The sequence below is a fragment of the Bufo gargarizans genome, chromosome 8, assembly GCF_014858855.1.
Source record: "Bufo gargarizans isolate SCDJY-AF-19 chromosome 8, ASM1485885v1, whole genome shotgun sequence".
NCBI lineage: Eukaryota > Metazoa > Chordata > Amphibia > Anura > Bufonidae > Bufo > Bufo gargarizans.
The window spans coordinates 34072714-34099470 of record NC_058087.1 but is presented as its reverse complement, the minus strand read 5'-3'; the positions used below and the strand labels follow the sequence as shown (position 1 = coordinate 34099470).

Sequence of the window (26757 nt, the reverse complement as noted above, 5' to 3'; positions counted from 1 at the left end):
TGTGTTGGCCTCATTTTTCAATCATGTTATTTTTTATTTTTTTGGAGAGGTTAAAAGGCTTACAAGGTTAGCAGCAATTTTATACATTCTCAAAATGGTATTTAGGAAGTTTGACCCTTTGGGTCACAGATTTCAAGCTTGTTACAAAACTACAACTTTCAGCATGCCCTGATAGCTGTAGGGCAGGGATGCCCAACCTGCGGCCCTCCTGTTGTTGCAAAACTACAACTCCCAGCATGCTCGGACAGCCTACACCTATCAGCTTACAGCAGGGCATGATGGGAGTTGTAGTTTTACAACAGGTGGAGGGCCACAGGTTGAGCATCCTTGCTGTAGGGTGTCCAGGCCTGATGAGAGTTGTAGTTTTGCAACAGCTGGAAGGCCACAGGTTGAGCATCCTTGCTGTAGGGTGTCCAGGCATTATGGAAGTTTATAGTTTTGCAACAGATGGAGGAGCCACTAGTTTGACATCCCTGCTTTAGGTGTTTCACAGGAATTAATGCAGAATAGAAGTGAATTTTAAAAATTCCATTTTTATATTTTTTGCATATTTCCAAAATTTTTATACATTTTTTTTTTTTTTGTAGATGTTGGGGTCTCTGTTTTTAGGGAGTTTTTCCTGCACTATTTTAGGTTTGCAGTGGCCTTTTGGTGCCAGAACATAAGAAACACCCCCAAAAAGGTCCCATTTTGGAAACTATACCCCTCAAGGAAGTATTATAGCGGTGCAGTCAGCATTTCGACCCTACTGGTGTTTCATAGTTTACTAGGGTTGGGGCATAAAAATCAAAAATTGCATGTTAATATTGATATGTAGTTTTAGCTCAGTTTTTTTTTTTTTTTAACAAGGGTTAACATGAGAAACAACAGGGCTCAGAAGGGAAGTAGCATTTGGATTTTCCTGGTATGGGTTTCGGTGCCATGTCACCCCTGAGGTACCAATGCAACAGAAACCCTAAGGCCCCTTTCACACGGGCGAGTATTCCGCGCGGGTGCAATGCGTGAAGTGAACGCATTGCACCCCCACTGAATCCTGACCCGTTCATTTCTATGGGGCTGTTCACATGAGCGGCGATTTTCACGCATCACTTGTGTGTTGCTTGAAAATCGCAGCATGCTCCTCTTTGTGCGTTTTTTCACGCAACGCAGGCCCCATAGAAGTGAATAGTGTTGCGTGAAAATCGCAAGCATCCGCAAACAAGTGCGGATGCGGTGCTATTTTCACGCACTGTTGCTAGGAGACGATCGGGATAGAGACCCGATCATTATTATTTTCCCTTATAACAGGGCTCGACAAATTTCCTTTGAATCTAGGAGCCAGCTAAAAAGGTTAGGAGCCAGTTTTTTTTTTTAACCTCATAAGGCTGCATTCACACGTCCGTGGTGTGTTGCGGACCAGCGAATTGCAGGTCCGCAACGCACCAGCCCGTCACCCCCATAGAAATGCCTATTCTTGTCCGCAAGCTACGGACAAGAATAGGACATGCTCTATCTTTTTGCGGAGTTGCAGACCGCAAATTCGGATGCGGACAGCACACTGTGTGCTGTCCGCATCCATTCCGTCCCCATAAAGAATGAATGGGTCTGCACCTGTTCCTCAAAATTGCGGAACGGATGCGGACACATTTTGCGGACGTGTGAATGGAGCCTAAAGCTGTATGGGAGGGAAGGCGGCTATGGTGTCACACTATATAATAGGCAGCACAGCGGCAAGCACAGTTCAAAATAGTGGTGGCTTGGTGCACATAAGCAGACAGCAAGCACAGTTCATAAGGAGGTGCCACCATAGCCCCCCTTTATGAACTGTGCCAGTGCCACCTTAGCCCCTCCATATGGACTGTGCCTGCTGTCTGCCCCCAACTCTGAACTTTGGCATTTCAGTGCACACTGCTGCTAACTTACTGTGCACTTGCTGTTGCTGTCACTGTGTGGCATAGCGGCAGGCAGAGTAGATCTTCAAACAAACTGAATCCTGGAGGAGACGATAAGTCACTCTCTCTGCAGGATGACTGGTGTCTGGAGGGTGATGATGGTTCGTGGTCACGGCAGTCAGGTCAGGTCACAGCAAGGCCAGCAGCAACAATAGTCCCGCAGCACAGCCGGCTCAAGTTCCTCTGCTGGGTGCACGGCTAGCTAGCAAATCAACCAGCACCCAGCGGACAGAAGCGCTCTAGGCTGCAAGCAGGGACTGTGACTGCCAGCGGAACATGGACTGTGTAAGGGGCCCATTAGAACACAGGGGAAGCGGTAAGGAAGGACCAGGACAGACTGTGCGAGTAGCGGTCCTCTTAACTGCAGTGAGCCTGAGGCAGTAGCGATCCTCTTTACTGTTGTCTGTGGCGGGAAGCGGGAGGGGCGGACCTACCAGACGCGGACTCGTGCGTGACGCCGCGTCTACTGTGAACTTAAAGAGATACTGCGCCCGTCTGGCTGCTGGAGTGCTGGGCCTATTTTGCATTATCTTTTCATGCCATGGCAAATACCCAAGGCGCCAGGACCAAATTCCTGGTCGCCATGGCGACCTGGCGCCCGGGATTTGTCGAGCCCTGCCTTATAACATGGTTATAAGGGAAAATAATAGCATTCTGAATACAGAATGCATAGTACAATAGCGCTGGAGGGATAAAATTATTTTTTTTTTTTTTTAACTCGCCTTAGTCCACTTGCTCGCGTAGCCGGCATCTCCTTCTGTCTTGATTTTAGCTCTGTGTAGTAACAAGAACCTTTTGGTGACGTCAGTCATCACATGATCCATCACATAATCTTTTACCATGGTGATGGATCATGTGATGACCGGAGTGACGTCACCACAGGTCCTGTTGCTACACAAAGCTAAGATAAAGACAGAAGGAGATGCCGGCTACGCGAGCAAGTGGACTAAGGTGAGTTAAATTATTATAATTTTTTTTAACCCCTCCAGCGCTATTGTACTATGCATTATGTATTCAGAATGCTATTATTTTCCCTTATAACCATGTTATAAGGGAAAATAATACAATCTACAGAACACCGATCCCAGACCCGAACTTCTCACGCGCGTGCAAAACGAATTACAATGTTTTGCACTCGCGCGGAAAAATCGCGGGTGTTCCCACAACGCACCCGACCATTTTCCCGCAACGCCTGTTGTTTCACACGAGCGAGTCTAGTCCATTGCGGGAATCGTGCTCCGTGTGTGGGTGTGATCCTCCGCTCTGGACATGCAGGAGCGCACAGCATCATCATGATTTATAATGCTATGTGCCTCTGCTTGACCTTATTTCCACAGAATCATACTGACAGCTTTATGTCACTATGATTCTGTGGAAAAAAGGCCATGCTGAGACGCATAGCATTATAAATCATGATGATGCCGTGCGCTCCTGCAAGTCCAGAGCGGAGGATCACACCCACACGGAGCGCGATTCCCGCAATGGACTCGCTCATGTGAAACAGCCCTAAGGCCTCATGCACACAGTGCAGTTCTGACATGCATTCAGGATGCGATTTTCAATTTAGCCAGTTTAGCAGCCTCGTTTAACCCCTAGTGTTCTGCATAGTGGAAATAATTTAATTAATGTCAGCTAGCTACAGTACAAAACTGCATTCTAACTGCATGTCAGTCTAACCCACAGGTGTTTCATAGAATTTATTAACATTGAAAAAATCTGTTTTTTTCTAACAGTACGTTGCTTTAGCACCAAACTTTTCTTTTTTTTTGCAAGGTTTAAAAGGAGAAAAAGCACCACAAATTTTTTATGCTGTTTCTCCGGAGTACGAAAATACCCTAAATATGGTCATAACTGCTGTTTGGGAACTCGGCAGCGCTCAGAGGGGAAGGAACCGCATCTGGGAATTTGATGAAATGGATTTAGGAGCCATAACTTTTTGACTTTTTTTTTTGTTGAGTTCTGTGAGAGCTTGCTTTTTTTGCAGGACAAACCGTTGTTTTTATTGGTATCATTTTAGAGTACATTTGGCTTTTTGATTGCTTTTTATTAAATTTTTGGGGAGGTGAGGAAGGAAAAAATTGCAATTCTGTAAATGTTTTTTTATTTTTGGGGTTCACTACCATACCTCCATCCCAGTCGCTGGACATGGTGAGTATTGGTCTCTGTTGCCTACGTGGATATGGATTATGAATTGCTTATCATTAGTGGTACTTACACCCTAGGGTATTAGCTGCAATTTTTTATATATCGGCTATTGCAGGGGTCTGCAACCTTTAAGACATAAAGAGCCACTTGGACCCGTTTCCGTAGGAAAAAAAAACCTGGGAGCCGCAAAACCATTGCGACATTTAAAACAAATATAACACTGCATATATTGTTTCTTACCTTAATGCTATATACAGGATCGTGCAGTCAGCTGTCAATCTGAAGAAAAAAAGGACTTTTTCACTTAACAGTGTAAAATATATTTTTGCAAATTAATAGCTAATTAAAATATTTAATTTACCTGGTTAATGGAATTTTTGCTCCTGAACCTCCTCATCAGACAGTAATACCAGACCCCCCCCCAATCATGTGCCAGTAATACCAGCCACCCCCCCCAATCATGTGCCAGTAATACCAGACCACCCTCCAATCATGTGCCAGTAATACCAGACCCCCTCCAATCATGTGCCAGTAATACTAGACCCCCTCCAATCATGTGCCAGTAATACTAGACCTCCTCCAATCATGTGCCAGTAATACTAGACCCCCTCCAATCATGTGCCAGTAATACTAGACCCCCTCCAATCATGTGCCAGTAATACCAGACCCCCTCCAATCATGTGCCAGTAATACCAGACCCCCCTCCAATCATGTGCCAGTAATACCAGACCCCCCTCCAATCATGTGCCAGTAATACCAGACCCCCCCCTCCAATCATGTGCCAGTAATACCAGACCCCCCCTCCAATCATGTGCCAGTAATACCAGACCCCCCCTCCAATCATGTGCCAGACTGCCAGTTAAAAAAAATATATATAATTAACACTTATACTTACCTCTTTGGAGCGATGCGATGCAGGCCTCTTCCGGCCTGTGTCTCGACTCCAGCGCTGTGCGGCTCAGGCGGCGCAATGACGTCATCGTGCCGCCTACGCCGGCCTCTGATAGGCTGCCGGCCTATTAGTGCCGGCAGCCTATCAGAGGAACAGGAAAGGGACACTCCTCCGCATAGCCTTCTGTTTGTATCGCTGTCCTGAGGACGGCGATACAAACAGATCACTATGGAGATGAGCGCTTCGCTTCCACAATGGAAGCGCTCATCTCGGTGCCTGCCCAGCCGCCGCCGCTCACACACTGCCGCTGGCTTGGGGGGGATTTGATCAAACCTGTCCCCCCCGCATTATTTCCTGGGGGGGGATCCGTCCCACCCGCTTCCTACGCCCATGCCGGAGCCGCGGCAAAGGTTTTAAAAGAGCCGCGGGTTGCCGACACATGGGCTATTGTAACATTTTATATTCCTTGGGTATATTCCGGAGTTGGGCAGTGTTTCCTATATAAGATGTCAACTTAGGACTTATTAATCTTGACCGCTTTAATCCTCTGTTGTTTTCCCTGAGGAACCGGAATAGGAGAGTGTCGTGGTGGGGCCTGATGAGCGAGAGAGGGAGCCCATTCCCTCTGTAAACCCCATAGATGCCACAGTCACTACTGACAGTGACATCTAAGGCGTTAATCAGTTTGGATTGACACTAGCTCTGATCTCGGCCATTGCAGCAGGGTGTCTGCTGTATGTTACAGCTGATACCCATTGCTGATGGCTGCAGCTCAGTCCCTCAGTCGGCACCATCGTTATGTCGTGAATGTATTACATGGTGTGGGAAAGTAATACTTGCCATGCTGTGCATTTATGGCATGGTGTGGGAAGGGGTTAAAGGGAACCTGTCACCAGGATTTTGTGTATAGAGCTGAGGACATGGGCTGCTAGATGGCCGCTAGCACATCCGCAATACCCAGTCCCCATAGCTCTGTGTGCTTTTACTGTGTCAAAAAAACAATTTAATCCATATGCATATTACCCTGAGATGAGTCCTGTCCCTGACTCATCTCCCACACAGGACTCATCTCAGGGTAATTTGCATATGGATTAAATTGTTTTTTTTGACACGGTAAAAGCACACAGAGCTATGGGGGCTGGGTATTACGGATGTGCTAGCGGCAATCTAGCAACCCATGTCCTCAGCAATATACACAAAATCCTGGTGACAGGCTCCCTTTAAAACGTGGTGAGCTCGTAAAATAGAGTGCGCCACGATTGGCGACTTGTTTTATGTCAATAGTGGAGTAAAACAGTTAATAAATGTCCCGAATTGTGTGCCTTGCAGTCAGATTCACTGGACTCTTCTGGACCTTCAACTTCTGGATCCTAGTCCTTTCCAGCGAAGTGTATTTGGTCATTGCTAGATACAGCATTGGTTGTCATTTCAGAATCGGCATGTGCATCATCTACAGTAAAATCCAAATTTGATTGGACGCTGAAAAATTACATCAATAGGTTTAAAAAGATTAATAATACCTAGGTAGTTATGTTATTGTCTCAAATTTCTGGAAGGTGCTAAAAACATCAGCTGGTCATAGTATTTATATTTTTTGGGTTTGGATGTGGACAAACCACTTCCATGAGAGCGGTTTCAGTCCTTAGGAAACCAGTGCCTTATTGAGCGCCATCTGGTCCTGATATTTGTCTCCAGAACTGCACAAGAATGAAAGTCAGATATTTATTATGCAAAGATTTTACAACCTGTCAGTGCTTGGCACATGTAAGATTGTGTACAGATAGTGACCAAATGTGACTTCTGCATTGATGGCTCTCTATGTAAAAATAAACATGTGGGCAGATTAACCGCTTCTTGATGCAGCACATTTTTTTTTTTTTTTTTTTTTTTTTTTTTACTCTAGGATACATAACTGCTTATGTTTTTCTGTTCACATAGCTGTTTGTGGGACAAGTTGTACTGTAGCTGGGAAAACATTCTAAATGGTGGGGAATTAAAATAAAATAAAAATTCCACCACAGTTTTATGGGTTTCATTTTTATGGTATTCCCTATGCAGTAAAAATGTTAACTTCATTCTGTAGGTCAGTACAATTACAGAGATGCCACATTTTTCATTTAAACCATTTTCGGGTGTGTGAATTTTTGATCACCTTTTTATAATTTTTTTTTGGGGGGGGAAGTGATTCATTTTTTTCCATTACTCTAGCGACAGTTCAAAACACTTTCATATTTTAATTACTTGGCCATTTTGGATATGGTGATACCAGTGATGTTTATTTTTTATTATTTAAGTTTTTTATGGGGAAGGGGTGATACAGTCTCCTAGGGGGACTATAAATAAATGTAACATGTGATCGTCTGATCGGTTCTACCATAGACTGCAATGATTTACCACTGCAGCCTATAGAAGAAGCCAGTCTTGTGATAGGCACTTTGTTATGGCAGGCCTCAGAGCCTTCAGAATGCATCAGGCAGCGCTTCTGCCCGACAACGCTATCTGATGGGTTAAAAGTCAGTGCTTTTCGGTGTCTCCAATCATGGACTCTGCCTCATGGTGTCTGCAGTGTAAAACATTTAGCACCAGGGGCGTAACTATCGCGGTCGCAGAGGGTGCGACCGGCGGGAGTGGGGGGGGGGGCAGACCCATACCGTCCTGAGCCCACCCATACCCTCTCCACCCGGCGCTGAGCCACCAGACTCACACACACTGTCGCACACACAGCAAAGGGGCAGGGAAGGGGGCGTGGTTATCTTGACTTGAAGCAAGGAGGCCGCTGCCCCCTTGACTTCAAGCATGACTAGAGAAGCACGCCGGCAGGGGGTAAAAGAACGTTTTCTTAGCTTTAGCTGCATCAGCCTTTAAGAAGAAAATTATCGTCGGAAACACGCTGCTGGCTACTGTCAGGTACTGCTGGCGGCTTTGGCTGTTTTTTGGAGGTGACAGGTTCCCCTTAAGTTATTGAAAAGATAATATCCCCAAGTTCATCATCTCCACTTGTATCCTATACTGCTATAAGATAGCATAAATGCCCTGACAAGGCTTTAAAGCATACCTGATAAAAAATAAATATATTGCAGAATGGCTGTGCTTCTTTGTATAGTTATTACTGGGAAGGTATGTGTCCTTTTGGGGATTCCATAATGTCTTTTTGTTTATTTTATTTTACTTATCTATATAACACTGACATATTCTGCAGTGCTTTACATACATTAGCATTGAGCTGTCCCCAATGGGGCTCACAATCTAAGTTTCAGCCATATTATTCACTTTCAGCTGCACAGCTAAATGCATTTCTCAAAGCAGGGGCATCTGCCTTCTGAGAAACACTGTACTGCTGTGACATTCTGTCCTTTACTTCCCACTATGCTTGTCTTCCGCTCTGGAGCTCAGAACAGATAAGGAGGGAGACATCACACTTAGAGACACACAGGAAACTCCTATAATCCCCCCCCCCCCCCTTCCTCTCTGCCGACTTCTGAGTCTCGGTTAGGGCTCTGTTACACCAACAGATTATTTGACCAGTTTCTGTCCAATCAGACCAATAGTTGGTGTATATAACAAAGGATCTGTAAATGGCCATGTAACCAATGATTGGTCAGAAAATCTGTTGGTGTAATACAGCCCTTAATTGGGAGGAATCTTGCCTGACAACAGGCAGCGGACTGCAAATTAGGGGGAAGTGAGACCCCTAGTGGCCAGGACTTTACAGCTTTTTTTTCAGGTGGACACAGGCAGATTTTTTTTTTAAATGAAGTGATTTTAGAAATTTGCTAATTACACCATGCTCTCTATTAAATGAAATTAGATTATATGAAAGTACAGTGATTTATTTTTTTTTTTTTTTTTTTTTTTTACCCTTTTCTGACCTCCGCTGTGCATGTACAGTTGAAATCCGGTCTTTATCTTCCAGATACAAATTTAATCTATATGCAGGTTAGGCACAAAGTGCTCATGTGAACAGGTTTGCGCTTCCGAAGTGCTCAAACCCCGCTGCTTCAAGCCGATTCCAGCGCCTCTCCCTTGATGTCAGTCGCCTATTATATTCCATACACCTGGGGCTAATGTCTGAGATTGGCGATAACACCAACTGCAAACTTTTAACCCCTCATGCCGTGGTCAGTTATGACCACAGCATTTGAGGCGGCTTTCCCCCTAGAGCACTGCAATCCCAAGGCCTGAACGGCTTCCCCCGCACAGAGATTGGGGCGCCATTCATTTCTGGTAATAGCCTGGGTCTGTCTGAAGAAACCCAGCCATTAGAAAATGCAACCAGTTCTACAAAAAACAAGCCCTCAATCATCTATGTGAACTGAAAAATAAAAAGGTTATGGCTCTGGGACGGCAGACAGTCAAAAAACAGAAAATCGCCTGGAGTAGAAGGGGTTTATTTAATTTATATATTACTAGTGTTTATAAAATAGTGTTGTTGTTTTTTACACTACATGGCTGCTGTCTTTGTTTTCTGTGTATTCCTTATGTTTTTTATGTCTGGTGATATATTTTACTTATTTCTTTACGATAGTTTTGTCATAAAATATGTATAAGTGCTTGTGGCCTTGTCATGTGATGTAGGCACATTGTTTCACACTCCCATATTGCTGATTAGGCAGCAAAGTCTTGCAGCCCAGCTGTGTAGTAATAACCTTAGCTGGCACCTTTACCTCTATCTTACTGAAATGGCCTAATCTTTTTTCCCCCCCTTTTTTTTCCCTCAGTGGGTCTCTGGACTATGGTGCGATACAAGTATCCTGTATAAAGATGGATGGCCGTGAATTTGTAAATATGCCACCCTTGGGGTTGTCGGGTCTGACCCTGGACGCTGGGCGTATTTCGACTAGAAATACTGGTGGGCGCCTTATGCCATCTACAGGGCAGTTACCACCATTCTGCACAGCAAAGTGTTACCCGTCGCCTCTAGGACTGCATTCACAGTCAGGTAAAACATTTTTGAGGATTTATGGGAGTTGGCACAATTACATTTGGTAGTTCCGTAATCTCTCAGTGCAGAAGGAAGAAGAAGAATAGAATATTTATCTCTAGGCAAAGGTCAACCTTTACTGGAAGATTGAGGTTTGGACAAATGTGCTGCTGAATATCAGTTGCTATACATATGATAATAAGTAACCTCAAGTACTCCAGCAGGGTTCCCTCCTCTGCCCACCTAGGAGTTTGCCCTCTAAAAAGCTAAAATAAGCGCTTGCCTAGGTATCCTCTCATTGCCGACAGTAAGTGGCATCTTGCCGTCTCTATTCTTTGGAGGTGGCAGAGCTATTGATGCATTTCAGTATATACCACTTGCATTGCGCTGATCATATGTGAAACATCCAGATCAGGCCTCACCAGCCTGCAGCACCTCGAATCACTAAGCAGTTGCACAGAAATGTTCAGAAATCCTTTTAACAGACGACCAGAGCAAGCAATTGTTATGACGGAGGAACGTAGATGAGGAAGGTTTACTCATCAAGATCAACTCTACTAGGATTTATGCCTGGTTTAATGGGGTCAATTCTGCAGACAGATGTTCTTTAAAGGAGTTTTCCACCTAAAATGCCCGGGCCCCTCATATAGGTCATACTTACCCAGTTCCCAGGCACCCACGTCGCTCATGATACCCGCATGGCCACCGCATCTCCCCATCGCACAGATCAAAACATCCGGCGACTGGGGGAGCAGCCAATAGCGGGCAGCGACTGGGGCGAGCCTCCCTAGTCTCACCCGTGACACTAGGGAGGCTCGTCCCCATTACGACCTGCTATTGGCTGCTCCCCCAATCGCCGGATGTTTTGATCCACGCGATGGAGAGATGCAGCGGCGGGCATCAGGAGCGACGCGGGTGCCTGGGAATGGGGTAAGTATAACCTATATGAGGGGCCTGGGCATTATAGGGATTGGATAACCTCTTTAACACTCTGATACTGTACACTGTATGCCAGCTATGGAGTGCGGCTTATCTCTGTATTGCTTTTATAAACTAATGGCATGTATCGGTAGGACAGGCCAATAGTGTAAGAAAATGGCAGTTTCTATACAAGTATACAGTGACATGTAAAAGTTTGGGCACCCCTGGTCAAAATTACTGTTACTGTGAACAGTTAAGCAAGTTGAAAATGAAATGATCTCCAAAAGGCATAAAGTTAAAGATGACACGTTTCCTTTGTATTTTAAGAAAATACATTTTTTTTAATTTAATTTCATCTATTACATTTTCAAAATAACAAAAAAGTAAGAGGTCCCGAAGCAAAAGTTTGGGCACCCTGCATGATTAGTACCTAGTAGCACCCCCTTTGGCAACTATCACAGCTTGTAAATGAGGCAGGGCCCACAGTGGAAGAAGATGGGCCCCGAGGTGCTGCCACAGTGATATGAGACAAGGGGCGAGATGACTGTAATATCAAGATTATCTTGTCCCTTGCTGCGGCCTTCATCCAATGTCAGCCTGTGGTGAGTGTTGTGCTGCTTACGTATATTCTATAGATCGACAGGCAGCAGCATTTGCCAGCGGGCAGGTGTTTCCTGCAGAGTCCACCATGGCAGGTCCTGTAGTAAACAGTCCTCCTGCTGTGGCCCCATAGCAGCTGCATATGCCCCTGCATACAGTATCTGCCCGTTGTACATGATTTAATAGTGTAATGCAATTTTTTTTCTCTTTTAAATTAAATATTATTATTCATATTTTAATTGTGGTGCAGTAAAACAATGCTTTATTGTCTGTTTTTAGGCTTTCCCCATCTGTCCAGAAGTGTCTATCATTCCTATATTCCAGTGAGTCACCTGGAGCCCAGTGGTGGTGTTACCCCATTGTTAACACGTATGGGACAGCATAGTGTGATTGACCATCAGAAAGGTACATTCCTCTTTTTTTGTAATTTGTTCTTTACACAGGAAACAGAATAAATCATGTAAAAACCATCCTTAAATTGCTTGTCAAAATGACCATGGAGCATTTAGGCTAATACAGAAGGGAAGAGTTACACGGTTTTAAACCATCCCTTTGACCCCCGTGACCCATAATTGTATTGTCGAGTATGATGCAAACGCAGCAGAGTACTATGGTGGATGGGGAAGCCATTGGCTCTCTGCTCCAGCATAGCCTCCTGTAGACTGAGGGTCACTGATAGGCCTACAAGGCTCTGGGAACGGAATTCAGATTGGTTTGGTACAGTGACACAGTGACTTTGAGATTAGGGCACTTAGGCGAGGTTTTTGCTGTGTGTGGACACAGTTGGGGGCACTATAACAGTATAGGTCACAAAGGGGTTTTCTATGGTGCAGGGCACTAACTTACAGGGACAGTAGGTTCAGCAACAGGCACAGTATTAGAGGATGCACTAGAGACTGCACAGTAAGCTATCAATTTGGTAGACAATACTAAACTGTGTAATTAACACGGTCAAGGTGGTGAGTATACTGCTACGCTCTTAGGGCCAAACCCTATGGGTGTTATTCTGTTGCCTCCTTGGTATTTACCCTTTAACCCCTATACAGGAATGTAGACTTTGCTGTGGGTTAGCGACCAGACTGCTAACTCCTGGGATAGTCCCAGTGTACTTGGCAGATTACCCTAGGACTCAGAAACACAGGCAGGATCAGAAAGTGCATGAAACCACAGGCATAGTCTGAACTGGAACGAAGACTAGAACAGAGGGCTCTGCAACACCACAACAGGCGGACTGAAACAAGAGCAAAACACCGGACTGGATGACAACACATGGAGAGAACTAAACGGAGACCAAACAAAAAGGGAAACGCAGACAGATCACGGCAGGAACAAGTCAGACATGGCAACGGACACAGGTTAGACATACAGACTGGCAAGGACTGGACAGAAAACAGAACTACAGACTCGGATACAGGAACTATTGCTGTTGCTCAGCCAAGGAGTGGGATACACATACAGAACATGTAGCTTAGCTCATTAGCCCAAAGCTTCAACTTGTGCAAACAAACAGAAAAGGGGAATTAACCTCTACATGAAACAGAATACACTGCAAACAAGGGCAATTAACCCCTGCCTCACTGAGCAGAGAGGAGAGACCTACAGAGTGGTCATGTTCACACCACAAAGTATCCATGACCAGTACGCACAACACAGCAGCAGATGCGCACTGCCACACCGACACATGGCCCTAGATACACACCACCAGTATCTGCGAACCAGCCCACACAGCATACAATGGAACACATGAACAGATATCGCCATAATATGTCACCAGATCTGGGAATAAGATAGGTTTAACCATGCTTGGATGCATACAAAGTTTATCAAACTACAGTATAATACATAAAAGATATGTACAGAAAATAACATATGGAGTGAAGTAAATAACAGCCACCTAAGCCGTGAACAAATGAGCGAGATCCTCATTGACCAGTTTCCAACATGGTGTCTGGCTGATGCCTGTATGATACAAAGAGAGGTGGTAATCACAAGACACATCTTACCCTGTTGATGTCCTCAGTGGAGCTGAGCTCTTTGATGCATGCCTAGAAGTTTTCTAGTTTCCTGGCCTCTCTTAGCCCGTCCTAAAGGTCTTCAGTGTGCAATGCACACACAATAGTACATACTAAGTGGAAGACACTGGGTAAAACTGACAAGGAAAAGGCCCCAGGAATTTTAGTTGACAGTGAATGTAACTTTAGCAAGTTAGACTGCTGCAGCCAAGGCTAACAAGATCAAGGTGTGCATTAAAACTTTAAAAGGTAAGAGTGCACATGAAGTATTTACAGTTCTGTACATCAGTGCACAAGAAAGAGGTAGGAGAGGGTGAGCGGGTTCAAAGACGGGCAACTAAAGTGATTTATGGCTTGGGTGGACTACAGTACCTAGAAAGACTATCAAAATTAGGGTTATGTAAGTGTTGGAAAAAAAAGATGAGTGGTGGCCTGATAGGTATGTATATCAACGGTCAATATAGAAATTTCTCCCATGATCTATTGATACCTAGGTCTGTAACAAGGAGACATCATGCCTCTAGAGGGAAGAGGGTTTCTATACAAACATAGAAGAGGATTCTTTACTGTAAGAGCAGTGAGACTGTGGAGTGCTCTGCCTGAGGAGGTGGTGATGGTGAATTCACTAAAAGAGATGGGTTGTTGATCCAGGGAGTTATTCTGATTTGGAGTCGGGAAAGATTTTCCCCCTAAGATGAGAAAAAACTGGCTTCTTCTTCCTCGTGTGTTTTTGCCGCCTTCTGGATAACTTTGCAGGGTAATAGGCGGAACATGACGGACATATAGGATCTCACAATCGTGGGTGGGATGGTGCTCGCCTTCAGTGATTGTGCTAACCATATGCACAACACTAGAGAAAGCAGGGATAAGTCAACCGAGCTGCTGCGTGACTTTCCAAGCATTGGGGAGCGTGAGAAGGAGAGGGATTTGACCGGGCGGCTGGAAGAGAGCAGTCTTCAGATGGTGTGCTGCCCCTTGGATGTACACCATCTGAAGACTTCTCTTTTCCAACAGCGCCGCCACATCTCTCTCCTTTACTTCGTATTCCTGGTTCCCAATCTGTGATACTAGGGTGGTACAGTTAATGAGGCTGAAATATGGGATGTTTGTGTAGAGGGTGGGTATAGGTGGGGAAGGTGCTGGAAAATTGAGAAGTCACATATGTCCGGACAGCAAACTCTGCAAAGATGAGTGATGTTTGGGGGAAATGATCACTTACTATCAAGCTTGTTGGATGATCTGCATTGCTGAATTTGGGGATCAGTAATTTAATGTATAAACAGAACAGATCTTATCATCTTAAAATATATGGAGGAAATGCAGACAGCAAATATGATGTAAAGAAGCCCTGCATATGTGCATCCCAGTCCTGGCTAAATGTAATGGGGGTCTTTCTGATGTAGTCAATGGCCCATGTAATGTGGCAAGTTGACCACAATTTTGTACACTACTTAATTTTCTTTCTCTCCCCATATCTGTTTCTATAGATGTACTTTTTTTTCACCCATTCAGGATTTGGTGAGTGAAGATTTTTCATGTGGATTCAGCTCTGAAATCCTGAAAAAAATTAGCTAAAAATCCACATCTAATGCATGTGGATGAGGTTTTTGTATTCCCATTCACAAGCACTGCAAAAGGAAGTTTTATGAACATATGTAGCATGCTACTTTTTTTTCTCCAGGATCCTGCACGGAAAAGCCAATGGATTAGCCCCATAGAATTTGGTGGATCTTTGATAGTCTGCACATTGTGACACATGTGAACATGCCGTTACCACCTTGCTGATGTGGGTGCTGGATCACTTTATTTGCAGACATACTCAAAGACTATTTAGACTGCCTAAATAAACATAAAGTGTAACATATTGCAATCCGGCTTACATCTCCCTTCTTTTTTCCAGATGGATATTGCTATGCCGGTCAACAGTCAGCATATTATCCACAGACATCAGCTCTAAAGACATCCGCTAACCAGCCACAAAGCTTGCATGAAAATGATTCGGTGTGTCATTCATTTAAGAATTCCAAAGAGACTTCCAAAGACTCTAAGGAAAAAGTTTTCAGAAGTGAAATCTTGCTTACGCCTTCCTTTCTGAGCACAGCCAAAAAAGATAGGAGGTTTTCGGAAGAGACACATTCTGTAGACTTAAGTGACCGTGAGCTGGACAGTAAAGCTGAAAAGGAGAGGAAGAAAATTGGCCTTTATAGGGTACCTAAACAGGGGCAACATCACTCGTCCTTTATGTCATCTGAGTTTATGCCAAACCGCTGGTCGGGAAACATTGAAACAAAGTCCAAACATCTACAGACCTCTCTTAATCATGGGTATAATAAGCAACCAAGTAGACATGAGGAGAATATAAGGCCTTTGTGCCACACAAACTCAACTCAAAATAAACTTGGGGATTCTGTTGTGACACCACAAAAAAATTTGACTACACAATGCACATGTCCGTCCTCTCACCCTGTAAACTTTTTCTGTAAAGTAGCCTCCACTACGCCCGTTTCTACACAGCCTCTCCACTCTTCCATGTACAGCATCGCCCAACAATCCAAGGAACGTACCAATGACCTAAAAACGTTAGCACCAAATTTTGTGTCGACTATCGAAACTTCTGATGAACACCGAGACCATGTTAAAGTTGGTTCTCAAGCATGTAATCTGAATGGCAAAGAATTGAGGAGGCCTGAAGAAAAGGCACAGTTCTCTCATTCTCTTGGTCCTCAGGAATTTTCAGTAAATGAAACAAAACGTGAGGTAACTCGAGAGCAAGGATCTGTAATCTGTTGTAATTCCTCCCTAAAAAGCCAAGGTGTATCCGACTCTTTCTTGAGCAATCATGACCATGTACCTACGGAGAAAAAGATCTTTTCTTCTAGTGCCGAACCTATCCATTGTGCGCAGGAAGACTGTGTCAAAGAGACATGCAAGATGTCTGGATTAATTGATTTTCATCGACAAAACCCAGGGAATAACTTTGTAAAGCACCCGGAAGAGAAACCTATACAATTAGAAAACAAATCGCAGATGCCTGTTTTAGCGACACAACACTCCCAAATCCACGAGGAAGAGGAAGGATCTAAAATTTGTATTGAATCAAAAAATATGGGTTCTAGAAAACACAACATGGAATCCAAACATCCATCCGGCCATTGTGAGCGCTCTGCCATGCAGAATCTTCTTAAGTATAGTGGAAACTTTGAGAAGGAGACGACTGCTTGGCAAAGTAGCGGCAAAAAGAGTCCTTTTGGTGGTCTTGGCAACATGAGGTTGGATGAGGCTTCATTAAAAGATGGTAAAGTCCATGGTTTGTCACAGGCAGAGGTCAAAAGAGATCCTGATACACCCGATAGTGCCAAAACAGTGGCTAAAGATTCCTTAAGCTTTCAGGGGGAAATGGAAGTCCGGAATCCACCAGTTGGCATAGCTGTGGCTGTGGCTCGACAAAAGGACAGTGGTGGAAATAAAATGCTCTCCTCTAAAGGTAAGTGTAGGAAAGAGAGGCCTGTAGAAGAACAGCACGGTTGTCTTTCAATTAGATACAAGTTGGTTGATGGTTGAACACTAGTTGAACAAACCTCTTCCTTTTGCAGACACACGTCAGTTCATATCGGCCGTTACCGTTATTCAAACTGCTCAAACTGACGATGAATGAAAGATCTTTCTGGGAATGTTCTTTCAAAGAAAGATCTTTCATTCATGAAGGATCTTTTGTCCGACGCAAATATTAAACATGGCCGACTTTTTCAAACGATAATGGTCTATCATCTGTCGGCCAAAACTATTGCTTGTTTTTAAATTTCAACTGGGGAACGTTTTGTTTTCATTGGCATTGTCCACTTTGATCAACTATCATGTATGGCCACCTTAAAGGGGTTATCCAAGACTAAACTGACCTCTTCAGAGTGGCTGGACCCACTGTGGGTCCCTGCCGCTGGAATACGGCTGCATCGTGCATCCGCAGGTCCTGGTTCTCTGGGAATCAACAACCCGTTGACCGACATGATCGCTGTGGCCAGTAACTGATCTCAGCGGTGACCTGCCGCCGTCCAGCACATGATCCAGTGACTACGTAGAGATGTTTTCAGCTGCAGTTCTCTGGAATCTGCTGCACTTTGTTGCTGCTTTGTACAATCTTTTCCCAGAAATTGGATGTAGCTGAGAGCATCTCTGGGAAAGGATTGGCCTCCGCTGCCTCCACTGCTACGTTTTTTTATTTATTTTTTATAGTTCTGTGTTCATCAGGGTTAACTTTTGGATTATTTTCTCTGTAGCTCCAATTCCACTTAATTTAAAGGGGTTCTTCGGGGTCTTCTATATTGATGACCTATCGTCAGGATAGGTCATGAATATTAGATCGGTAGGGGTCCGACATCTGATCAGCTAGATGAGGAGACGGTGCGTGCAGTATGTACATGGCGTCCCCATTATCTCTTCCTGCTCGCTGCTGCTTTGCGATAGACACTGTGCCGTCAGACCCCCGCCGATCTGATATTGATGACCTTTCCTGAGGATAGATCATCAATATAGGAGAGCCTGGAGAACCCCTTTAATTATTTGCACTCTTTATCCATAACTACCGGAGGGGATAAGAAACTTGTGCTATGAACTGGTGTGTTTTTTTTTTTTTTTTTTTTTTTTTTTTTTTTTTTTTGTTATACACAGTACTATAACTATAATTTTGGGAATTTCTTTTCCTCTATGACTTCTATACAAAGCAGGCACAATTACATTGATACATTTTGCCCAATTCTGTTCCATGAAGAAGCACAATAATAAAACTTGAAATGGCGCATGTTTGGTATTATGTGATGGTAGTTACATTAGGAAGGCGATTCATTTTACCATATTCATCTATTAAGCCTGTGCAAATTGAGCCACAAGTCCTATAAGCACTTGTCAAGAATTTGTGCTTGAGATTTCAGATTGACACATGTGGGACACGGCAGACCATTCTGCCACTAGGAGGCGACGTTAAGACAAAAAAGAAAGTGTTAGCTCCTCCTACAAGCTATACCCCTCCTGCAGATACTGAGCTCATCAGTTTTAGCTTAGTGTCTGTAGGAGGCAGACATTTGTACTTTTTATCTTTATTTCCTGTTTTTACTGGGTATACAGGAGGCAGAAGCCCCCATGGTGAGGAGGCAGACCAGCGGGTCACCAAACCCACTGCTTATTCCCATCCTCCAGAAGGCAGTACAGTAAACCACAAAATCTGCCATAACCCACTTATTGTACGATCAGTACTTAATACGTGCACCACCTATGCAGTTTGCCTTCCCCCCTCTGTGGCATAGTTGCACTATTGTTATTTTAAATCGTGTATTCTGCATTTTTGTCACTGGTTTTTAGTAGGCGCCTTGTCTGACAGTCCAGGAGTTGTTCTACTGTAATAACATATTTTATTTTACAATTGCACATGATTTATTGTCTCTCAATGTGTTGTGTGGGTGCTGCATATTTGCAGCCAATGTGATGACTGCCACATTAAAGAAAAACTTAAGTCTAACCATAACCAAGGTGTAGTAAATGCAATGGTATAGGCCCTGTGTAGGACGATTTTATGGTGTCCTCCGTCACGAAAACGTCAGTATAGAAGGTGGAAAGAAGATGTATCTCAACAGTTTCTTCTAGCACGCAAGTTAGGGTCCATTCACATGTCCGTCATAACACTCCGTTTCCGTTCCGATTTTATTCGGAACGTTTTTTCGGATCCATTAATTTCAATTGGTGTCCGCATTTTTGCATAGTCAATCATAGTGCTGTCCGAATCACTGAATCCGTTCCGTTTTCCTATTTTCGAGTATGCGGATCCTGAAAAAAAATTAAGCTTGTCCTACTTTCTGTCCGTTTTTCGGGTCCGTTGTCCATTCAAGTCAATGGATCCGCAAAATCGCGGATGACATGCACAAAACCATCCGAATGTCATCTGATTTTGCGGATCCGTTGACAGGAAAATGGATGAAAAAAAAACAACTGAATAACGGAAACGCTGAACGGATTCGGAAGCACTTTAGTAAAAAAACAGAAGGTTGTACTGAAAAACGGATCCGCAAAAAAAAGAAAGTTTATCTGGAAAGGTAAAAATACTGACGTGTGAATGGACCCTTAAAGGGTTTCTACCACCAGAAATACTGTTATGTAGCTGACTGACATTAGCGATGCGCCCGTCAGCACTACATAACAGTATGTTTCTAACGTTGGTCCCTGCAGCCGTTTTTGTTAAAAAAAAGCACTTTTATTATATGCTAATGAGTCTCTAGGTGCTATGTGGACGTAAAATCAGCACCTAGAGGCAGGGCTGTGGAGTCGGAGTCAATTTTGGGTACCTGGAGTCGGAGTCGGCAAAAAATGAACCGACTCCGACTCCTACTAAATTTAAATTGGAATAAAAAAGCAAGTTTAAATGTCCGAATTCATAAACGGTTATAATTAATGACTTCTCTACTGTAAGAATAAAGGCCAATGCATGCAGTGCCTCACGTAACCGCAAAACAAACGCGTTCAGTGATGTGAAGAAGCATGCTTTTCATATGCTTCACTATATGGCACGCAATGCACAATTAGGAGTGGCAATACATATACTTTCCATTGTGTCGTGTTCTGATGTTACAGGGAACACAATGCCCATGGTTTACCTGCCTCTCACTGATAAGGGATTAAGTAAATATGTGTTTTGCAGGACTAGAGACACTTGTATAAGTGAAGGGAATGGAGGGTCAATAGTTCAAGACTGAAGCTGTAAACCATGGATGTCAAACTCATGGCCCTCCAGATGTTGCAAAACTACAACTCCCATCATTCCCTGATAGCTGTAGTATGCCCAGGCATGATGGGAGTTGTAGTTTTGCAACAGCTGGAGGGCCACGAGTTTGACATCCCTGCTGTAAACCATTGGAAAAACTGCTGTCATTCAGCTAAGGCTATAAAACGTGTAAACTCAGAATATTATCTTAAACTTTAAACATGACTATGGGATTCTTCTAGGGAAATCATGTTTTACAATAAATGTCCCTTCTTGGATCCTCCCACTGCCCTGTCTTCAGCAGAAGATCAGCACACAAAGGAGAAGGCAGCAGCTTCTGCCCAACTACCTCTCTGTGCTAGAAGAGCTTAGAAGAACTTCTTTCTTTCCTTCAAGGAATGTATAAAATACATTCGCATATTAAATACAGAGGAGTCGGAGTCGGAAGTACAAAAAACTGAGGAGTCGGAGTCGGAGCATTTATCTACCGACTCCACAGCCCTGCCTAGAGGCTCCGTCCACTCGCCCTGTATTCCGCCCAGGTCCAGTGTTGTGCCCGCCCAGCTCCTCTTGATTGATGCCACTGTTCCCTGCATCGTTGGCGGAATCCCACGCCTGCGCCATTCACTTCTGTCTTCGGCGCAGTGAGTGAATGATGCGATCCTGTTGCCGGCTTCCTCACTGCGCCTGCGCCGACTACGTCACAGTGAGGAAGCTGGCATCAGGAGAGCGGCCTTCACTCTCTGCGCCTGCGCCGAAGACGGAAGTGAACGGCTCAGGTGCGGGATTTCGCCAACGATGCAGGGAACAGTGGCATTAATCAAGAGGAGCTGGGCGGAATACAGGCTGAGTGGACGGAGCCTCTAGGTGCTGATTTTACGCCCACATAGCACCTAGAGGCTCATTAGCATATAATAAAAGTGCTTTTTTAACAAAAACGGCTGCAGGGACTAACGTTAGAAACATACTGTTATGTAGTGCTGACATGGGCGCATCGCTAATGTCAGTCAGCTACATAACAGTATTTCTGGTGGTAGAAACCCTTAAGGTGATAGCCGTGCCAATGTAAAAAGTTATTTGTTGCCATAGGTTTGCAATATATTTCTGTATGGACACCGCTGCTAGGCTCCAATGAAATCATTAAATCAAGAAAAGTAATAGTGGTAAGGCCAAAGGTGAATTTCATGCCAGTGTATTGGGTGACAAAATCGTGAAGGACGGGCATATCTCCATCCCACAGGATTAGAATATCATCAATGTATCTGTCCCAAAACAAAATGTGACTAGTATAAAGACAAAGGACTTCTGAAAAAACACATCTCCCGAAAAATAAATGGGCAAACGTGGGTGCACAAACGGTTAACTTGATGCTAAAATTTGCCATTAAAGGGGTTGTTTTTAGACCTGCGAAAGGAACCATACCTACCTGCTTCCTGATGCTGGCTCCTGTGCTCTCTGGCCGCTCAGGTCCCTGGATGTAAACTTCCAGTTTGACCCTTCTGCAGCCTATTGCTGGTTGCAGCATTGACCTGCTCCCCTTGCATCATGTCAAATGGTCACGAGATGCAAGGGGAACAGGTCACCGCCAGCAATTGTCTGCAGTGGCATCACCCCTCCCCCAAACATGCCAGGAGAGACTAAAAGGTGTCAATGTATTATGCTTATAGTCTGTGTGAGATTTTCATCGCCTGGCACAATAGGGTCGGCCGGGCACAGAGTGACTCTTCATATGAATCTTTGGCAAAGCCTAAAAGGCTGCCAGTGTAGGTTGGGGGTTGTAGTATAATTTTTAGTTCAGAGAGATGTTGCTCCTATATTTGATACGTATTTCGATCATCTGGTAATCTCATGACCCTCTGGATGCATTCCTTACAATCCTTCACAACCACATTGCCCCCATTTTCCAAGGATTTCACAATGATATGAACATAATTGATCTAAGGCAATTTTGTCTATGGATGTAAGGTTACTGTGAACTAATGAATTATTGTCAGGGGCATAGCTATAGGGGAAGCAGCGAGGTCTCCGCGGGCTAAAGGCAGGGGAACACCTCCTTATTGCACTCACTTCATTCTCTTCTTCTAGTTATTCCAAAAAATTAATAGCATTCTGCTCATGTCGCTGAACCTGCCCAACGTCCTGATTAGTATGTTTATGAAGCGCCAATTCCGGAGCAAAGAGTAACTCCTTTCCTACATCTGCCGAACATGTATGGCGGATCTCGGGTCATGAAAAATGGTGCCCTCTAAGGAGTCGAGCGGGCACCATAGCTGCAAAGTGCCTGCCAGTTTGCCCAGAGTCCATGATCTGTGACATCGCTCATCAATGACTTTTAACCCCCGAGGCCATTGGCAATTACCAGGATATTGCAGGAACAGTTCACTTTGGTATGGTAGCCTGGGGCCTCTGAAGGCTTCGAGGCCTGCTATTTAGAAGTTCCTATCAAGGTTTGCCCCTGGCTGCGCTTGATAAGGAGTAATTCTCCCATACACTGCAGTGGTAAATCATTGAAGTCTATAGTAGATGTGATAAGCTGATCATATGTTGAAGTCCAATAAGGGAACTAAAAATAAAAGTAAAAAAAAAAAAAAGTTTTTAAAAGTATAAAAATTCGGATCACCCCCCCCCCCCCCCCCCCTTTTCCACATTTTACAAATAAATTAACAAAAAATATACATAATTGGTATCCAAGTAGAGAAGTATCTGCTTTTTCACATTAACTCATAAGCCAGGTTAGGATCATGAAGGACATGACAGAAGTATTTACTTGTAAGGATATGAATAAAACACTTGGGCTGGGATATAAACTTCCTATTTTAGCAGCAGTCTCTGGTGTTTCTGGTTGATTGCTGTCTCACTCATCTCTTGCTCCCTGCTCCCATCCCCATACACTTGTATGGGATGATGTAACATGATCCTTCAGTGAGCAGACAGCTGTCCTGGTCTCACCAAGGTAAACTTTTCATAAATTTCAAAAACAAAATCGTTAAAAAAAAAAAAAAAAAAAGAGGGTGAAGGGTTAAAAAGTTTCTTACAGTCGGTTGTAAATACTTGACTTTGTAAACCGGAAGAAACATAAAAAAATAAATAAATGTATTTACCATGAATATTTCACCTTATTTTAATTAATAGGTCATACAAGGGAGGAGAGTGTGGATGAAAGGATCCGACATTGCAATGAGAGATTGCTGTTGGAGAGACTTGACAGGGAGCATGCAAAGCTTCTTCGGTGAGCTTTTGAAAGATTTTTTTTTTTTTAATGTCTCTATAGAATTATGATGTCTGTTTTATCCTTTGGTATTCGTGTCCTTCATTTGTACTGTGCACCTTCATTATGATGCTGCTTGAATCTTCAATAAGGCAATGTTCTGATGGCAGTTAAAGGGGATGTCCCATTTAGGCTAGGGCTACATAGTGGCATATGTCCGCAGCAGCACAAAACTGTGTGCGACTTGTCTGCAACTTTTTGTTGCGTAACAGTTTGAGCCATGAGAGCCAAGTCACAAGTGAGTCGTGTGTTGTGTGCAACTTATATTGAAGGCAGAATGGGGCTACACTGCGACTATCTGTAGCACAACTGATTGACTTTAACTATTGAACTACAGCTGCAGTCCAAATGAAAGTATTCAGCTGAATGCAATCCCGTGGACTGTAGTTGCGCTACAAAAATTCACAGTGTAGCCCAGGCCCCAATGGAGAAAATGTGGCATGCCACTAGCAAAGCAAAATCCAACATTACTGTATTTTTTAGCAATTGTTGCATTGCAGTCACAGCACATGAAATGTTGTGCGACACATGTCGCCATGTAGCCCTAGCCTAAGACAACTTATTATCCACAGGAAGTTTATCGGTGAGGGTCCGACCAATGGAGGCCCATGCTCCATGTTTGATTGAAGCACCAGACAAGCAAGGCTTGGCTCTCCAGCAGCCCAATAGCGCTGAATGGAGCGGCAGCGCGCATGCGTTACAACTGCTCCATTCAAACGGAAGAAATGGCCCCTGTTTTTGCGATTGGCAGACTGACCCCCGCCGTTCAGATGTTTATCCCCTATCCTTTGGATTGGAGATGAGGTGTCTTAATGGGGCAACCTCTTTAAAAGAGTTGTCCAGGATTTTTTTTTTAAATAGTCTGAAAACAAAGAATGTAATAAAGTAACAAAGTAACAATTACTCACCTGATACATCCCTGGTAAGTCCTGTATGTTACACCCCAGTAGTCTTGTGCAGGCATCAACACTTAGGGCAGTGCCTGACTGCTTCAGCCATGTAAGTATAGACTGGTGGGGGCACCGAAGCAGCCGTGCTGGAGTGGTGGGGGGTTTACTAGGTAAGTAATAGTTATTTTAACATGTTTTCTGCTTTCAGACTAGTTTTAAAAAGCCATTTTAAGGATTGTAAAAGCATTTGTAAAAAGATATGATTGCCATTCGCTTTCCCTTGAAGGAATATGAAACAGAACATTCTCAAAATTAACAATCCTATCAGTTCCTCCACCAGTTACTTTCGTCTTAATTTGTTCACATCAGAGCTGCACCTTGCTTTTCTGTTGCCTGAGGCCAGAGTCTCAACTGGCCTCTGGGTTGATGCGGCCCTGCCTCACATTGCAAGCAAAATGAAAATATATGTAGAATTATCTGTGTCCCAGGAGATCGTCTCCTTTCCATTCTTCCTTTTCCCAGTCTTGTCTGGCTGTAAGGAAATTGGCTGCAAAAACATAGATTGTTAAGTCCTGTTCCCTTGGTTAAGGCAGAAGTCTGTCAGCAGCTTATTCCCCTCTCCCCATTGCAATACATATGTACTGAGAGCCAATGCAGTGTTCATGGTTATGGTTGATTCATACTGGTAAAATAGCTGTCGGCCAAACAAGGTATTGGCTGTGTATATCCAGCTTAAGGCTGAGTTTTCCAGTGTGTCTGGATATCTTCGTTAAAGGGGTTGTCTGGGTTCGGAGCTGAACCCGGACATCCCTCCATTTTCACCCAGGCAGCCCCCCTGACTTGAGCACCGGAGCAGTTCATGCTCCGATGCTCTCCTTTGCCCTGAGCTAAATCGCGCAGGTCAAGAGCTCTTTTGTTTATAATCACACACAGTGTGTTCAGTGACGTCACCGGCTCTAGCTGTTTTGTACTGGCTAGGGCAGCGCTAAAGCCTGCCTATCAGTGCCGGTGACATCACCGGGCTTCCTGGCAGCCCCATGAAGAACCCCGGTACGTCACCGGAACGCCAGAAAATGCCTTTGCCCTGCGCAATTTAGCGCAGGGCAAAGGAGAGCATCGGAGCATGAACTGCCAGTCAGGGGGGCTGCCGGGGTGAAAATGGGGATATGTCCGGGTTCAGCTCTGAACCCGGACAACCATTTTAACTATATACAATAGTGCTAGAAAATTTATGAATCCTTAAAATTGTTCTATATTTCTGCATAAATTTGACCTAAAATGACAGATTGTCACCCAAGTCCTAAAAATCAAACAAGCGAGTAAAAAATGTTAGACTTGGTCATTTATTTATTGAGAAAAATGATCCAATATCAGATATCTGTGAGTGGTAAAAGTATGTGAACCCTTGCTTTCAGTATCTGGTTTGACGCCTGCAGCTAAACATTTCCGGTCGTTGCTTGGTCCTGCACGTCGGCCTGGAGGGTCTGTTATAAGGAAAGATTAAAAGAATTACATTTATTTAGTCTTAAGAAGAGGCTCTAAAGGGGGACGTGATTAACCTGTGTAAATATATAAATCGGCCGTACAAAAAAATATGGTGAAAACCCGTTCCATGAGAAATCCCCTCAAAAGACAAGGGGGCGCTGCCTCCGACTGGAGAAGAAAAAGTTCAGTCTCCAGAAGTGTCAAAGCTTTTACTGTAAGGCTACAACCGTCACACAAACGCTTTTAGAACCAATTGAAGTCAATGGGGCTATTCAAATGGCTGTTTTTCTAATGGCCCGTGAATAGGGGCTGTCAGAAAATAGGACATGTTCTATTTTTGTCCATTTTCACAGCCAGACCGACCTCACTAAAATAAATGGCATCGGTTAGAACGGCTGTTAGGCATGAGTGAACTTGTCTAATGGCCTTTAAAAATAGGTACACTAGTGAAAAATGGCTGTTTCGGGGTTAAAAAAAAAATGTACTCGCCTCATTTACTTGCGCACACACACACAGGCAGTGCTCCCCTTAAATCCTAGAGGACCTGCATTCCTAGCGTGATTACGTCACCAGCATGAGCGCAGTTTGCATGTTATTAATGCTAGTGGCCACTATGGGGGACGTTATTAATGCTGGGGGCCACTATGGGGGGCATTATTAATGCTGGAGACCACTATGGGGGGCATTATTAATGCTAGGGGCCACTATAGGGGACATTATTAATGATGGCGGCTGCTGTGGGGGGCATTATTAATGCTGGGGGCTGTTATGGGGGACATTATTAATGATGGGGGGCATTATTAATGCTGGGGGCTGCTATGGGGGCATTATTAATGCTGGGGCTGCTGTGGGGGACATTATTAATGCTTGGGCTGCTGTGGGGGACATTATTAATGCTGGCGCTGCTGTGGGGGACATTATTAATGCTGGGGCTGCTGTGGGGGACA

At 44.2% G+C, this 26757-nt stretch overlaps 1 protein-coding gene across 2 annotated transcripts in view; it reads left to right on the top strand.

The window, feature by feature from the left end:
* TNRC18 (trinucleotide repeat containing 18) overlaps positions 1–26757 on the top strand; it is a 149077-nt gene that overhangs the window by 24765 nt on the left and 97555 nt on the right. For both annotated transcript variants that reach the window (XM_044303212.1, XM_044303211.1), the window contains exons 2-5: positions 9687–9907; positions 11690–11815; positions 15323–16906; positions 23300–23396. In XM_044303212.1, the coding sequence (XP_044159147.1) occupies positions 9730–9907; positions 11690–11815; positions 15323–16906; positions 23300–23396 (1985 nt within the window). In that variant the 5' untranslated portion in view covers positions 9687–9729. The remainder of the gene's footprint in view (positions 1–9686; positions 9908–11689; positions 11816–15322; positions 16907–23299; positions 23397–26757) is intronic.